Source organism: Phascolarctos cinereus, unplaced genomic scaffold (assembly GCF_003287225.1).
Source record: "Phascolarctos cinereus isolate Bilbo 61053 unplaced genomic scaffold, phaCin_HiC Scaffold_2;HRSCAF=192, whole genome shotgun sequence".
In the NCBI taxonomy this organism is placed as follows: Eukaryota; Metazoa; Chordata; class Mammalia; order Diprotodontia; family Phascolarctidae; genus Phascolarctos; species Phascolarctos cinereus.
This window is the reverse complement of record NW_027555625.1, coordinates 368,839,129-368,855,882: the sequence shown is the minus strand read 5'-3', so window position 1 is coordinate 368,855,882 and position 16,754 is coordinate 368,839,129. Positions and strand designations below refer to the sequence as shown.

At 40.2% G+C, this 16,754-nt stretch overlaps 1 protein-coding gene and 1 long non-coding RNA gene across 3 annotated transcripts in view; one reads left to right on the top strand and one right to left on the bottom strand.

The window, feature by feature from the left end:
• Nucleotides 1-16,754, bottom strand: part of CLMN (calmin) — a 169,414-nt gene that overhangs the window by 30,360 nt on the left and 122,300 nt on the right. For both annotated transcript variants that reach the window (XM_078150428.1, XM_021005139.2), the window contains exons 6-9: nucleotides 16,401-16,591; nucleotides 12,494-12,687; nucleotides 11,370-11,452; nucleotides 2,859-4,505 (exon numbers count right to left, since the gene is read on the bottom strand). In XM_078150428.1, coding sequence (XP_078006554.1) covers nucleotides 2,859-4,505; nucleotides 11,370-11,452; nucleotides 12,494-12,687; nucleotides 16,401-16,591 — 2,115 coding nt within the window. The remainder of the gene's footprint in view (nucleotides 1-2,858; nucleotides 4,506-11,369; nucleotides 11,453-12,493; nucleotides 12,688-16,400; nucleotides 16,592-16,754) is intronic.
• Nucleotides 5,399-16,596, top strand: LOC144455960 (uncharacterized). The gene is made up of 3 exons (XR_013484863.1): nucleotides 5,399-6,188; nucleotides 12,312-12,349; nucleotides 12,486-16,596. It is a non-coding gene; the product is annotated as an uncharacterized LOC144455960 (long non-coding RNA).

Here is a 16,754-nt window from a genome sequence, read left to right as displayed (position 1 = left end):
TATATTTTTGGCGGGCCACTCAAAATCCTTTGGCATGCCCATGGGCCGCAGATTGTGCAGGCCTAAATTAGAGATATTCCAAAAATGAAATGAGTGGCCTCACAAGGTAGTGGGTTCTTTGCCATTGGAGATCTTTAAGAGGAGGCTAGATAGTCATTTCTAAGAACTCTTAGAGTGGGTTCTCTATCCAAGTACTGGTTGGATCTCTGAGGTCCTTTCCAAATCTAAGGGTCTGTGGTTCTTTGGCATTAAACCTTTTCTTGTTGTCATCACCACGCTCTCATTCTCTGACCCTTTCCTTTTTCTGATCTGAGCAACCTTAGGGTTCTAGAACTAGAGTGTAACATATCATTCATTGAGCAATCAGTCACCTGAAGCTTTATGATACTTGCAACAATCTCCAATACGGTTGTCTTAAATTGTTACTTAGCTTCTTATAGCTTAACTATAGACCCCTTCAGGTCAGGGATTGCAATATGACTTTTTTTTTCATCTGTCCATACCTAGAACACATTAAGTAAGCACTTAAACATATGTTGGTTCCAAATTTTACATTAGTAAATCTCAAATTAATGAGCTTATAAAGAAAGTAATTGCCTTTGTAAATTCAGAGTGTGATCCATGTGTTAGGTTGAATTATGATCTTTCTAAATTGATAGGAAAACGATATGTGTTTTATATTTCTTAAATTTTCTCTTAGGGGAGAGGTAGGGAAGGGTTGAGAGAAATAATGTAGGTGGAGCATCACAAATCTACCATTATGTCATGAGGTTTCCTCATTGGTTGAGTGTGAATCTTGAAATAGAAAACGAACCAAAGAGCTAGATCCAAAGAGTCCAAGTTGTGCAATTTTGGGAGTATTCTGAAGAGAAGAGGGGCCCCAGAGGAGATAGATGCTTTCTGCCTAGGGGGAAATCAGGATGGTCCATACTAGGTACAATTAATTTCCATTAAGGAATAGGATAGAAAGCTTGGATGCTATTCAGGTTAGTACTAGGTAGATTCCTTTTATACTTCAATTCTTCAAGGATCTGTGAATCCTTTTATCAACAGATCACTTAGTAGGACAGTTCTCGGGAGTTGTGAGGTTAAAAATATCACCTCCCTGCAGCCAATCTGGTGCTGATCTTTTCCCAAATTTAATTAAACTGGTCCTCAGACAAAACATGAACATGTGTACAGACACATGCATACACAAACATACACATACACACTTCATTGCTGGGCCTATACTCAAGGCATTTCTAGCTCTGTAGAATTTGCCAGTGCTTATTCCCACTATAATAGCCTTTGGAAACTGAATACTATGATGCTGCATTAAACTCTTTTATATGGTCTTCTAATTATCTTGCCTTAAAATATTATTTTAGAATGTTTATGTTATCTTGTCCCTCAGGCCTGGAAAGTTGCTTTTGCAGCCTTGAGGATGTGGATTCATGGGGGTAGAAATGAAAGACTAGGATAGCTAAAAATGGTGGCAGCCTTAAGAAGTCCCGATGACTCAGGAGAAAGGAAGGTAGGTCTAGGATACTCAATGACTTGAGCTGGAGGGTTTAGGGATCAGTAACAATTTAGAGGGCAACTCACATTTCTACCATGTCTTAAGCTTTACAAAGTGCTTTTCTCATGAAGATGCTATGAAGTAGGTGGTACAAGTGCTACTGTCCCCATTTTAAATATGAGGAAACATAGGCCTAAAGAGGGACAGTGACTTGCCTAGAGTCACAAAGTTAGTAAATGGTAGCACCAGGACTCAGACCAAGGACTTCCGAACTCCAAGGTCAATACTCTTTTGATCACACTATAGGAAAATTAATGAAAAACAAAGTCTCTGAGACTAACGGCAAAATCCCCTGGATTAGCTCTGAGAGGAACTACTGTTCTGGGAAGCTGAGTGCGGGCTGGTGAGCCTTAAATTCGACAGCTGCATCTACATAAAGGTTAGAGTCTAAGTAGACACATGTATTTGGGTTTTCTTTCAGCCATCTTGGGTCTAGTTCAGATCTGGCCTCCATAGAACCTTTAACTATTCAGCCTTCAAAATTTCAAGTTCAGACTTTTAACTCTTCAGCTCCTATTTCTGAGGAGGTGATGAAAGGAACCAACCTTTCAGTTAAATGGATGCCCAACAGGATCAAGGTGGGAAGGAGTTTTCCTCTTACTTACCTACAATTTCAAGGCCTGGGTTAAATCTTTCAGTTGATGTTTAACTAGGTACTGGGCTCCAAAAGCCCTATCACTTTGGGCAACTTGCCCCATCTCAAACTAATTTATCAAATTCCTAACCATCCTTCAGGGCCCAATTCAAATTTCACCTTCTTGAAGCCATCCCTGATTACTCCTCACCCATACCTCCACCAATCCTCAGGTGAGAAGTAACCTCTCCTTATCCTGAATTCCCACAGCATATTTTTTCTATTTCTCTTCTCAAGCTTTCACATCCTGACTTATACTATAATGATGTCTCTCTTTTCTAGTTCTCCCTTACTCCTCCCTTCTCCCTGGCCTGGATAATGAATCCTCCCTGAATGTTGTACTGGTTGAATCTGTATAATATATTTATACGGGGCTAGCACCAATGATCATGTTTTACTTATAGTACAAATTCTAGTACATGTGACCATTTTAGGAGATTCATTTGTTCACACTAATTAAGACCTAGCTATAAGACTGTCATCTCCCTTACCATTATGTCTTATTCATCTTTATACTCCCCCACAGAATCATGTAAATATATATATATATATATATATATATATATATATATATGTATATATATATATGTAGTAGATACATAGTCGCTGCTGAACTGAACAAGGAGTTGGGAAGGGTCACAGGAATCAATATCAAATAAGTACCTGAGAGCTGTCCACAGAGCCACCATTTGGGGGGTCCTTTCCTTTATGTTCCACATGGACTTTTGCCTCAACAGTTTCTGAAGATGGCTGTGTTTCAGCTGGGCATCCAGCATGAGCCATCTGTCGGACCTCAGCATTCACCTCAGTCGCTGAATAGCTAGGGTTGCTCTTACAGTATTTTTGATGGTCTTCCCCCTTGGCGTCAAGTTCCTGAGCATCCTTGGTGGATTTCTCTGGAACTTTTTCTTCATTCTGAGAGCCGTGAGAATCTTCCACATAGGCTTCTAGAACAGCAGACAAGGGAACATCATAATGGGGGTAATAGAAGAGGTCATGTGGGATCACTGAGACTTTTGAAGAAGGTGGAGACACCTTAAAGTCAAGGCTGTCTTCACTTTGACTACCGAGAGTCTCGAGACTGACACTGCTACTGAGGGGGGTAGAGATCTCATCATCCACATCATCCTGAGTTTCCAGCTGATCTTCAGGTAAAGTGTTTTCTTCATAGTCATAGTGAACAGACTTCTGTTTCACCTCTTCACAGAGATCCATCTCGGGCATTAAATTCTTCTCTCGTAGGTGCCAAATGTAACTATAGATATCCTTGCCAGGGGAAGCTGGGTACGAATAATCACTGGGGTCAATCATGGGCATGTCAGAGCTATGCAAGTCAGTGTCAGATTTGTCCACAGTTGAATCCTTCATTTTACGACGACATTTAGATGCTTTTTTAGCCAACTGCTCCACATTTGCCTCTGAAACTCTACCACAGGCGGCATTCTTCTCATCAGGGGAAGAATTTTCATCATGGAGGGTTTGGCTGAGACCAGTCAAGCCTTTCATTTCAGTGCTTTGTTTAAGAGCCTTCAATGTCATCTCTTCAAACTTTGCAACTTCATCTAGAGTCTCTTGGATAAATTTATGACCTCTGGCTTCTAATGAAGGAGAGCTATCATGTCCTTTGTTGGCTTCAACATCCTTCCTTTCAGCAGTCCCTGGTAAGTACTCAGAAGTTGAAAAACCACTATTTTTTTTATGTGTCAAAGGATAATCATCCAGGATTTTGTTGAGAGCTGAGCCCGCTGTTTTCACATGTACCTCTCTGGGCTTTATTTTGTTACTTACACCAGATGATGAGACAGAATCATCCTGTTTGACTGGCTCATTCACCTTCCCCAAGTTTGCTTTGAAGGGAATGTCCTTACTGCATGAAGCATCTCTAGACATGTCTGATTCAAAATGGACAGTTTTCTTAATTGGCAGAGAGTCAGGCCTATGGCCAGCCTTTTTAGGTAATAAAATAGATGGCTCTGATAATGATTCATTAATGTCACTTGGCTTATTTAAGCCTCCTGGAAATGCCTGCTCAGCCACGTGGGATGGGTGGTTCTTTGGGCTTTCGGGATCCCTATGACCAAAAGATTCCCTGGGACATTCATTTGTGACCAATTCCTTTCCCACTTCTGAGGTATCACAGACAAAGACTATTGGAGGAGGTGGTTGACTTGTTTCACAGTTAACTGTATATGTATGTTCCCCCTTTTCAGGGAGAAGGAAAATCTTGCTCTCTTGTTCAGTAGGGGTTTCTTTGATACGGACAAAGGTAGATTCAATAGGAATCTCCTTATCAGGATCCGTGAAATCTTCCTGCAAACAATTATGGGAAACATGAAATATGAAAAATGTTTACAGTTGATATAAAACATAGATTATTAAAGCTTAGGCATTATTAATTCTAGCCCTTACCTCCTGTCTCCTCTCTCCCCACCCCCTTTTATAGAGGAACTTATTCAAGTGCAGAGAGATTAGAGGTCAGAGAATTTAGCTGGGAGAGACCTTAAGAGTTCATCTATTTTAAACTCCTCACTTTGTAGATGAGAAAACTGAAACCTTGAAAAGTTAAGAGGCTTGTGCAAATTGGTACAGATGGCAAATGACCAAGCCAAGATTTGAACCCACGTTCCCTTTACAGTTAAATGTCTTAATCCAGCGCTCTTTCCAGTGAATCACAGAATCACAGAATGTCAGAGCTGGAGGATATCTTAGCTGTTACAGTCTAACTCCCTCATAATGTAGATAAAGAAACTGAGACTCAGAGAGACCGAATGACTCTGCAGCCTTCCAAGCTCTTTTTCTCATCCTCATCAATCACTCAACAAGCATTTATTAAGCTCCTATTATATGCTAGGCACTGGACTCCTTACCTGCGCATATCTGAATTCCTTAATTGGACACTTGAAAGGTTCTCCCTAATCTGTTACTGCCTGCCTTTCCAGTTTAAGTTATTATACTGTCCTCTCCCACTTATTCTATTCTCATGTCCTATGGCTATATTGTACTATAACTATGAATTCATATGCCAAGCTTATAACAGGCCAATAATCCTTTCCATTTTGTCTTCTCTCCTAAATTAGCTTCCAAAACCATAGGTTGTCAGAACTAAACTTTCAGTCTCCCTAAAATAGTTCACACTTTCTCTTATTGTTTAGTTGTAAGCCGTAAATAAAATACATATACAACCTAGCATTTTCTGTTGGCCAACAGGATTTTTAAAAATCTAAGCTGAAAGTAACAGGTAAAGTAACAAATGAGCTCCTACAACTAACAAAAAAAAAAAAGAAAAAAGAAAGGGACAAGCAGCTTTGGGAGCTGGGTGGGGAAGTGGTCACTAGATTAGCCCTGTCCTTCGGCAGGCTTTGGAGCTGCACATCCCTGGCACTATGGCTTTGCCTTGAGCTGTGATGGCACCACTGCCCCCCTGACAGGCTCTGATGGCTCACTCCGTAGTAGCTATTCATTTGCATGTCTCTTTATCACGCATCCCTCCTCTCATGGGGTTCCCCTCTCTATCTTCCATGTCTTCTTCCTACTTGCCTGGCTCTCATGTTTCTAGCTCCTTTCTAAATTCTACCCACAAATCAGTTTTCAAGTGTTTGTTTGTGTTGGGGATGGGAGGAGAGGATGAGCTCTCTTGAGAGTTAAGGTTAGCCCACTGTTCCACAGCCATGGGTTCTTTTCCTCGAGTAGTCTGTCCTGCTTGTGGACATGGCTGCTAAGCCAGGGCTACGTGTTTTAGTTATTTCTGTATGACTCACATGTCCCATTCTCTCTCTCTTTACCCCCCTCTCTTTCACCCCACAATTAGAATGTAAGCTTCCATGACAGCAAGAGCTAAAATTTTCTGTCTTCTTCATGGCCTCATACAGTGTTTCCTATATTGAAAGAACATATGTTGGTTGTACTGAATATTTCAGAAAGTTCTCAGTTAATGAAGATCTTTGATTGCTTTGGACAGGCTGCAAAATCTGGGATTCACAGGGAAACTACCAGGTCAGTAATTGTAATTTTTTTTTTACTCTTGAGTTCCAAGTTTCTCCTACTAAACTGTGGCTTCTTATTCCCTAAAAAAAAGCAAGACGCTCCTTTCCAAGTCTGCGCTCCCACTCATGGCTACAGCCTTCAATGACTTAACTTCCAGAACTTTAAAGAAACAAGAATCTCAAATATTATCAATGATTTCATTGCTAAATTCAGTGACGGGTTTTTCCTCAGTCCTCATCTATCCCAAATTTCCTATCTCTTTTTATTTTAGAACCTTACCACACAGGGTTGCTGTGGGATCAAACAAAATAACATATGTACAGTACATGGCTAACCTTAAAATTCTGTATAAATGCTATTATGATTGTTGACCACCCATTCTTCCTGGATTCTTTCTCTTCCCATGCCTTCAATTATATTGTTCTCTCCTAACTCTCTCCTATAATTACTCCTCAGTTTCTTTTTGCGGATTCACCATCCATCATCTCCTTCCTCCCAACATGGGAGTGTACCCCAAATTTTGTCCTGGGTCTTCTTTTCTTTTTTCTCTGTATTTCCTCCTTTGGTGATCTCATTTGCTCCCAGAGGGCTCAATGATTACTTTTATGCATGAGACTCCTAAATCTATATATACAGGCCTAATCTCTTCCTTGAACTGCAGTTTCCTGTTGGCCTTCTCCACCTGGATGTCTCCCTGGTACCTTAAACTCAAGATGCCCACACTTAACTCATCTTCCCTTTCAAACACCTCCATTTTTATTGACAGAGACAGTATGTCATTGTGGATAGGACAACGAACCTGAAGTCAGGAAGGCATGTGTTTAAATCTTTACTCTATGCTTACTAGCTAAGTGACTAGCTAATCTTAGTTTGTCTCCTCATCTGTAAAATAGGAGTAGTGATACTCAGCATTTTCCACATGGGGTTTCTGAAAAGAGGAAATGAGGCAATATATGGAAAAGTGCTTTGTGTACCTTAAAGTATAATATAAATCAGTTATTATTATTGTTAACATCATGAAAGGTAGTGTGGTACAATGGGTAGAAAGCTAGAGTAAGAAGGACCTGTTAAGCCCAGCCTCTGACACATACTAGCTCTGTGACCCCAGGGAGGTAACTTCTGCGTTCTCTAGGAAACCTGGTAAATTGAAGAGAGGGTACCAATGTGCGTTGGTATCTTGCACCCTTCACTGCCTACTTTATGTTAAATATATATAAGTACCTATTGAATTGTATCTCTTTCCTCATCCCAAACATACCCCAGGTAAAATGTCTTTGGAGAGGGGCTCTATTATTTTATTTCTGCACCTGAAATATGTGGCTCACTACCTTATAAGTGCTTAATTCATGTAGGTCAAGTTGAATTCTGTTGAATTAAAGCCGAGTTGAAACTTGGAACTTAGGATTCTCATCAGAGTTCCAGGACTGACAATTTTAGAAGTTAGTGATTAAACCACAACAGTTGCATTTCAATACACAGAGCAGGTATTGTATGCTGCAAAGAAAGGGAGGTTCGTTAATAATGACTACAACATTATTTATATAGCACTTTAAGGGTTTGCAAAGCACTTTATAAATGGCATCTCATTTTATCCTTGAAATAACCCTGGGAGGTAAATGCTATTACTATCCCCATTTTGCAGATGAGGAAACTGAGGCAGCATACATGTAATAAATGTCTGAGGCCAGGCTTGGAAGTCAAGTCCTCATGACTCTAGGTCCAGCATTCTATCTACTGTACTACCTAACTGCTTCAGTAAGCATCTTCCTATTTAAACTAACCTTCGCACCTAGATATCAAGGATCATTATTTACTTTTACATAGCCTACCGTGGTAGGAACATAATCTGTCATGTAGGCAAGGCTAAATTTTCCTTAAAAATACTGAAATTGTTTTTAAGATTTAATTGGTTTGGGAGACTAAAGCTTGGGCCACTCATGAAGCTTCTTGATGGCTGAAGTACAAAAAGCAAGGATGTGAAGGAATTGGCTCCTCTTTCCTCGTGTTTCTGGCCAACAGACCAGCATGGCCAGAATGGAGGCAGCAAAGCTATGCACAACTACTCTTTCCCTTGTTGAATATTACTTTCCCTGCTGTGCTAAGTAGACCATTTGTTCACTGTTGGGTGGTTTATAAACATCTTATTTGTTCTAATTTTAAACCTGTACAACTAGACTGGCCTGAGTCAGGTCTGGCCTACCACATTTGGTGTGTAAAAACATGACGACTGGCTCCTCGTGGTCCCACAGAAGTAGAGAAAAGTAAGCCCTTGGTGACATCCATGCTGCTTGCGGTGCTGGCCCCAGTACTCTGAGGCATCCTGGGGCCGTTCAAGAGTAAACTGTCTGTAGAGATTCAGCAACTAGAGACATGTGAACGTGCTCTTTAAAGAATGTATTTAAGGACTGAGCTTTCAAAATGGTAAAGGCTTTAAATTGTTGTTGGTTGAATTTACATAATTTTTGTATTAGAAATGACAATGATCTCCAGACCCACCAGCTGTGGTAGTTCTGGGAATTCCCTAAAGACTGGAATTTTGAGATTGTCCAGAAACGGGGCTGAAGGAACTGCTTGAGCCTTTTTATATGTCATCTGGGAGGCCATTGGGAACTGCAGCAGGTGTGTTTTGTTTGAACTTTGGTGCACTTGAAAATACAATGCTTAATTTTCCATTGGAACCTAGAGACCTTCCAGAATTGGGATTAAGGACAAATGCACCAAATGCACCCTGGGTGATTTACTGAGGATTTGGGGGTGAGGGGTAGGTGGGGGGAAGCATCAATTTTTAAAGCTTTAAAGGAGAGATAACTGCTCTCACTACTGTGAACTGTAACTTCTTTCTCTCTGGGACTGCCAGAGAGGGATAGATGAGAAACTCCTATGGACCCTAGGGCCCAGTGTAGGCCCCAGCTTTGAAGGGCAGTAATAGCACCCATGGCAGCTCCTGCAGCTGCACTCAAGCTCTGGTTTGGGGGATGGGGAGAGTGCTAGTCCTGACACAAAATGGGGAGAGGGTCAAGGAAAGCATGGCAGCACCACAAAGACTTCAGCATTGGCGACACCTGTGATAGTGCTGGAGGGGCCAGATTACAGGCCTCAGCAGCGGCAATGCCTACAAAAACATCTGACGTGGGATACTCAGGCATTGCCACGACTCTAGGGCAGGCCGTCATGACCTCATGCCTGGACTACTGTCGTAGCCTGCTGGTTGGTCTGCCTGCCTCAAGAGTCTCTCCACTTCAGTCTATCCTAAGATTTTCCTAAAACGTAGGTCTGACCATGTCAACCTCTCCCCCGCCCTTCAATAAATTTCAGTAGTTTCCTATCACCTCCAGGATCAAATATAAAATCCTATGTTTAGCATTTAAATCCCTTCATGACACAGCCCCTTCCTATCTTTCCAGTCTTCTTATACCTTACTCCCACTATACCACACACTCTTTAATTCAGTGATACTGGTCTTCTTATTCTGCAAACAAGATACTCCATCATCTCTTGGTTTTGGGCATTTTCTCTGGCTGTCCACCATGCCTAGAATGCTTTCCCTCCTCACCTTCAATTACTGACTTCCCTGGCTTCCTTTAAGTCCCAACTAAAATCCCATCTTCTACAGGAAGCATTTTCCAATCCCTCTTAATCTCAGTGCCTTTGCTCTCTGAAATATTTCCTTTTTATCCTGTATATAGCTTGTTTGTGCATATTTGCTTATTGTCTCCCCCATTAGATTATTGGCTCCTTGAGGAAAGGGACTATCTTTGCATCTTTTTGTATCCATAGTGCTAAGCACAATGCTTGGCATACAGTAAGCACTTCATTAATGTTTACTGATTGACTTCCACTTCTGAACTCATTCTCTTTGATAATTATTCTAAAAGTGATAGGCAACTCCTGCTACTAAACCAAAATTTGCCTTCCTGTAACTTCACTCTCTTGGAACCAGCAGAACAAATCTTGGTCCTTCAGCTACTGAACAGGACAGCTCATGTCTACCCTAAGTCTGCTCTTCTCCAGACTAAACATGACTAATGAAGCAAGGCCTTCTTTCAACTCAATTGGCTTACATTTCATGCTTATCTGGCCATTTGTTCCATGGTAACTTTTGTAGGATCTGACCAATTTTGACCATATCTGTGACAATGCTAATTCCAGTCTGTGGTTTATCTTCCATCTTGAACAGAATGGTGACTAATAAAAAGGTTTCAAGGGGGCATGCCTTTTCTAATTTCATAAAATTTAGAGCTGCACAGGCCTCTAGAGTTTAGCTATCCAATTCCTTCATTCTAAAAGGGAGGAGATGAAATAACCTGATTCCAATCACACAAATAATTTGTAGCAAGCCAGGATTCTAACTGAGGTCTTCCCAGTTCTCTGTCTACTGTGGTAGACTCTTTAACAGGCTTGGAATCTGCCTGGTTAAATACAAATAAAGAGGGTCTGGCTGAACTTATAGTTCAATTTTTACTTCAGTTTGAGGTAAACAAAACAGCTGCGGCCTATTCTTCAAATGAGCAGCTCTCTTGTAGTTTTCAATGGATTTCAGTAAAATGTAGCTTAGAGTTACCACGATACAGGATTGCACAGAGTGAACATGCCTGGATTTTGTAAACCACTTTTTTTTTTATCTTCAAGAACGTAATAAGTGATATATGATAGCAGAAAGGGGGACTGAACCTTGGCAGGGCAATTTTCCTGGTTGAAACTTTTGACTGTGAATTTACCAGCTACACATCTCAGAATACATAGCCCAAAGTACAGCTTTACCAACTCTGAAATCTTAAATTAGGATTGATAAAAGTGGAAGGAGGGAAAAGGAAAAGGAGAATAAAAAAGTAAAGGAAAAGAAAGCAATGGAAATGAAAGAAAAGGAGGGAAAGAGGGAGGTAAAAAGGAAGAAAAACAACGGAGGAAAAGAAGAACAAAATAAAGAATAAAAGGGAGTAAAAGAAGGAAGAAGTAACAACTCACATTGGTATAAGTTTACAAAGGATTTTCATTTCAATCTGAGGCAGGTAATACAAATATCATTATCTGAGATTCAGAGAAGTGACATGACTTCTCTAAGGCCACACAGTTAATGCATGGAAGCTGGGATTTGAATACAGGTCTCTCCTGACTCTAAGTTCAGAACTCTGGAAGAAAGGAAGGAAAGAAGGCAGGCAAAGAAACCAGGAAAAGAAAAAAAAACCATACTCCTTCTAAGTCTGGAAAATGCTCTAGGAACTGTGCCACATATGTCACAATCGACTGTTCATCTGGTGAGTCAACCATTATATCTGTTGAGAAACACACAAATATTAATATTGGTAAACAAACAAAAATTAAAATAGACTCAGATAATCTGAGATAGAAGGGGCCATAAGCATCTATTAGTCCAAATTCCTCATCTTAAGAGGCAGATTCATTATATCATAGAGTGAGAGGTGGGAGGGAATTTAAAGAATCATCTAATCCATAGGTTCCCAAAGTAGGCAGTACTGCCCCCTGGGGGGTGCTGGAATGATCCAAGGGGGCGATAGTAGCTTCATGCACAACTGAGGGGCATTGAATAAAAATAAGGGGGTAGTGAAAGCATAAGAAGTGAAAAAAAATTTTGTATAACCATTCATATATGTTTCATCTGTTGTGTAACAGTTAAAGTCATAGTGACTACAATATTTTCCAAGTAAACACACAAAATGCAAGTTATAACCCATTAGTGGTCAAGTCCACCAACAGGTCTTAACAAGCAAGTGTTGGCAGGTTAGGCATCATAGGGAAGTACAACAAGCACTGGCAGGAATATGTGGGTGTAATGACTTGTTTACAATATAATACTATATGGTTACATGATGAAATATTGTGTCATTAAAATTTCAATGCAGGAAAAAACCCACAAATTTACAATAAATTATTAAATTTAAGATGTGTCTTTTTTTAAAAAATATTTTAAATTTTTTGAAATGATGCACATTTTAAAAAAAACATTAAAGGGTTAAAGAAAGTAGATTTCCAGTGTGATGCTGAGTTTTCTTTTTTATTTATTTATTTATTTGTTTGTTTGTTTGTTTATTTATTTATTTATTTATTAGGAGGGGGCAATAGGCCAAATAAGTTTGGAAACCTCGGATCTAATCTTATTCTCTTGTTTTACAGATGAGAGAACGAAGGTCCTCTGAGAAGTCAGTTTCAAAGTGGGTAAAAGACTTTCTCAAGGTTACATAGTTTTTTAGTAGCAGAGCTGGGACTTACCTTTAAGCACCAGCTCTGAAGTGAACAACCCTACGCTTATCCATATTAATTTTTTGTTTGTTTGTTTGATTTTAACAGCCTCCTACCTTCTGGCTCCAGGAGTCTAGGTATGTGAAGTTTATCATGTGCTACGCTGAAGGCCTTTTCCAGGTTCTCCCGGGCAGAATCCTCCAAGGCTTGTTTTATGTCAACCAAGCTGGGATCAATGGCCTTTATTATGGCAAGAAAAGCAAGACCACTTCTCCAGCTGCCTGCAAAGTCCTGTACTGCCACCCCATATCTAAACAATAACAGCAAAAGAGATGGTTAGAAAGCCAGATACATTATCATTTGTGATGCTGTTATCGCAACCTGCCTCGCCTTCTTAATGGAAAGTGTTTCGGCTTCATTTCCTAAGATGACAACACCCCTCCACATCAGACTGCCTAGAATACCAGCATTTCTATTTTGTATAGTCATTGTGTAGTAGAAAGAGCCCTGATCAGGAGAGGCCTGGGTTTGGGCCTTGGATCCAACAATTCCTAGTACGCATGTGGACAAGTCATTTCACTTTTTTGGGCCTGTGTTTTCATCTGTGAGATGGGGATGATAAAACCGACATGACTCACATACCTCAAAGGGCTATGAAGAAAGTGCTTTATGAGGGTTTTTTTAATGTTATTGCTTTTTTTATTTCTCTTCAGACTGGGTCTCCCTATCTCACTCAGACTGGAAGGACAATGGCCACTCATAGGCCTAACCTATTTCATACTGGCACAGAAACTTTGACTTTCTCCCTTTATGACCCTGGCCAGTCTGTCTCTTAGGCAGCTTTGTGGCCCTCTGTCCTCCAGGGCTCAACATACTGTTATCAGACTCAGTCAACTTAGAACCAGCCCCAGCCTTCCCCAGTAACAGGGATTATAGGCACGCACCAATACACTTGGCCTCTGAGTTTTGAAATGTCACACACACGCAGTTTATTATTATTTCTATTGATGTGGAAAATGTTGCCCCATTCACCACACAAAGAAGCCAAGTAAACCCTTAAATTCTAAATTTTGAGGCACACAAATGAGTAGTTTTTAGAAATGCTTTAATAGTAACATCTAAACATCTTAAAATACAGGGAAAAACTAATAGTAACTTTTTCTACTCACTGCTTTTGGGTAATTATTTGCACCTTGCCCAACTTTACTTTCCCATTTGACAGCGTAATATAGGGAAGACATCACTGGCTGTCAGAAGACTTGGACTCAAATCCCACCTCAGATACTTAGTGCCTGTATGACTTTGGGCAAGTCACTTAACTTCCCTGGGCCTCAGTTTTTTCATTGGTAAGATGAAGAGATATATCAACTTTGAGGCCCCTTCCAACTTTAAGTCTATGTTCCAATCTCATTCACTTCCATGGCTTCAACTCCAACTCAATGAAGAGGATTCCCAAAGCTATAATGCTAGACTTTCCCTCTCTACTTATAGTCCATTTCTTCCTAGGTGGTCCACTAGTACTTCGAAGTAAATATATCTTAATCCAAATTTTTTTTTTGCTTTTTGATGAGGCAGTCAGAGTTAAGTGACTTGCCCCAGGTCACACAGCTAGTAAGTGTCGTGTGTGAGACTGGTTTTGAACTCAGGTCCTCCTGACTCCAAGGCCGGAGAACCAAATTTAATATATTTCCCATTCTACCTGTTCCTCTTTCTTTTACTATTTCTGTTAATAGCACCATTCTAACCATTGTTAGAAAACCATAGTTTTCTATGACTGAAAACCTTAGGGCTCCCTTTGATTCTTCCTTTCCTTCTCACAGACACTACCTAGTTCTGTTTATTCTACTGCTGCAACACTTTTCCCGCTTCCTCTCTATTCCTGCTGCTAGCACCTTTCATGGACATGATTATGCTTACTGAAATTACTTCCTTCTAGGTCTTTGTAGCTACACTTTCTTTTGACTCTATTCTTTCCAAGCTTTTAAAACGATCTTCCTTATGTATAAATTTGGTCACGTAATTCCTCCATTCAAAAATTGTCAGTTGCTTACTTCATTGACAGAATAACATTTTTTTTAAAGACAAAGTAACTCTAAACAGTCAGACATTACCTCATCTTTCAAACCTCATCCCACAGAATTCACCTCTACATCTACCATTATTTGGCCAAATTGGACTTCTGTCCCCTATACGTGCCCTATACTTTCCCACTCCAATGCTTTTGCTCATGCTCTTTCTGCCCCTCAATGTTCATGCCTAGAATGTTTAATCACATCACCCACCAATCCCAACATAGTCAATTCTTATCCATGGTTTCAAGCCCAGTGAAAAGGTTATCTTCTCCACAGAAATCTCCTTGATTTTCCCCAATTAGAAATGATCTTTCCTCCAACTTCACATAGCACTACGTATCTCACTAATGTCATCCTTTATTATTCTGTGTAATGATTTTCAATGTATAGGACATATGCCCCCCTCTCCACCTAAACAGTAGGGTAAATGAGGAAAGGGCTGTATCTTACCAGAATTTGACATTTCCACTGGTACCCTTACCCCTCTCAGAGCAGAAACTTAATTTGTATTATCACATACTCTTAAAGCAGGGTTTCTAAATTCCTTTTTTGGTTATTTGTATTATTGTTGCTGTTTCTCAGTTTCCTGTTATTGTCAATGACACACAAACCCAGTGATAGATTATATGTCTACTGCCTGAGGACCAGACAAGCTAAATCAGAAAGGATGATAACCAGGTTGGCCAGTGAGTTCAAAGTTTTTGGTCACAGCTACTCTCAAAGACAATCTGGGTCAAAGTGAGAGTGTCAGCATAGAAAAATATCCAGACTGATAAAATCACCTATCACTGAAGTGTTACTGATAGCAATGACAGGAAGAGCTTATACTCATATGTTTTATTGTCTACAAAGCACTTTCCTTATTATAATGGCCCATGAAGTATTATTAGTCTCATCTGATAAGTGAGAAAACTCAGTATTAGTGGGGTAACACAGCTAATAAGTGTTTTGATTCAAACCCAAGGCTTATGATCTGGTGCTTTCAATGTCTACTCTAGTGCTCTGAACATTTATCTTTGTGCCAATTCATGGATTTGTTGTAGATAAAGAAGAAATGTTAACAGCCATGTATGCATGGTTTCTTAAGCACCTTCACCCAATGGTATCTGCAAAAATTTAACTCAGATTAAATAGGGTAGACAAAAGTGCATATTGTCATGCACAATATGAAATCATTATACCTACCTCTGCTCACTTGTATATATACATACACATATATACATATACATATATACACACACACATACAAATGCCTAGTTTATTTGGAAAGAGATACAAAAGCAAGATATTTCTGCTTGGGAGGTAGGTGTTCTGCTGAGCAAATGTGATTGTGGAAAAGTCAAATTTTAGGACATGTATTTTATCCCAGGTCAGATAAAAGGAATTAGATACTAAAAAGATGAGTCCCTATGCCTGATACATGATATGCAACCTTTTAAGTTGGTAATGACTTAAAAACAAAGTCCTTCAACTTAAAGATGTATGTAAACATGGGGTTAAAACTGATGGTTCTCACTACCAAAAACACATTTAACATACCAAATACAGAATGTCTGGGCTGGAACTGACTTTAGGATTAGGATTAGAAAAACGGAAGGTTGGAGCTAGGAAATGCCTTAGAGACAACTGCGTGCACACCCCTAACATTTTATAGATTTGACTAAGGCCAACGAAGCCAAAAGAGGCTGATCTGTGCTCCCGTGGTATGACAAAAAGCAAAGACTCTGAAGACTGAGCCTTTCCTTTTGCAGATTAAAAACACACACACAGAGGATCCTTTACTACTTCTTCCCTTAATTAACAGGGACAGTTTTTCTTCCATTCCTAGAGCTCCTGCCCAGGCTGGAAGCATGAAGCTGAGCTTTAGCTTCTGAAATCAGATAAAAGACAAAGCATTCAGAATGGGGCAATAAGCCCTTCCTAGGGTGCCACAGAGAGGAAGGGAGCTTACTTTCTTGTTCTTCTTTGGACCCAGTTTAAAAGGGTCCTGATGGCCTTCCTCTGATCCTTCACTGACAGAGCCACACTGTTTTCTCCTTTGGGAGTCGTTGGCAGAGATGAATCTGAGTCAGGGCCTGGGGTGCCAGAGGACAAACTGGAAGATGAAGAGTTCCTATTGAGATTGCCTGTGAGCTCCTTAATCTGAAGGAGGAAAGAGAATGACCATATGAGTCTCCTGTCATCCCACTGAAATTCCACTCCTTAGGATCACTGTCCTCATCTCCCTCAGTGCTCTAAGGTAATTTAAAACAATTTTGGGAGGTGGGAAGTGTGGCGAGTGGCATTTCGGAATAGTGGTAAGAGC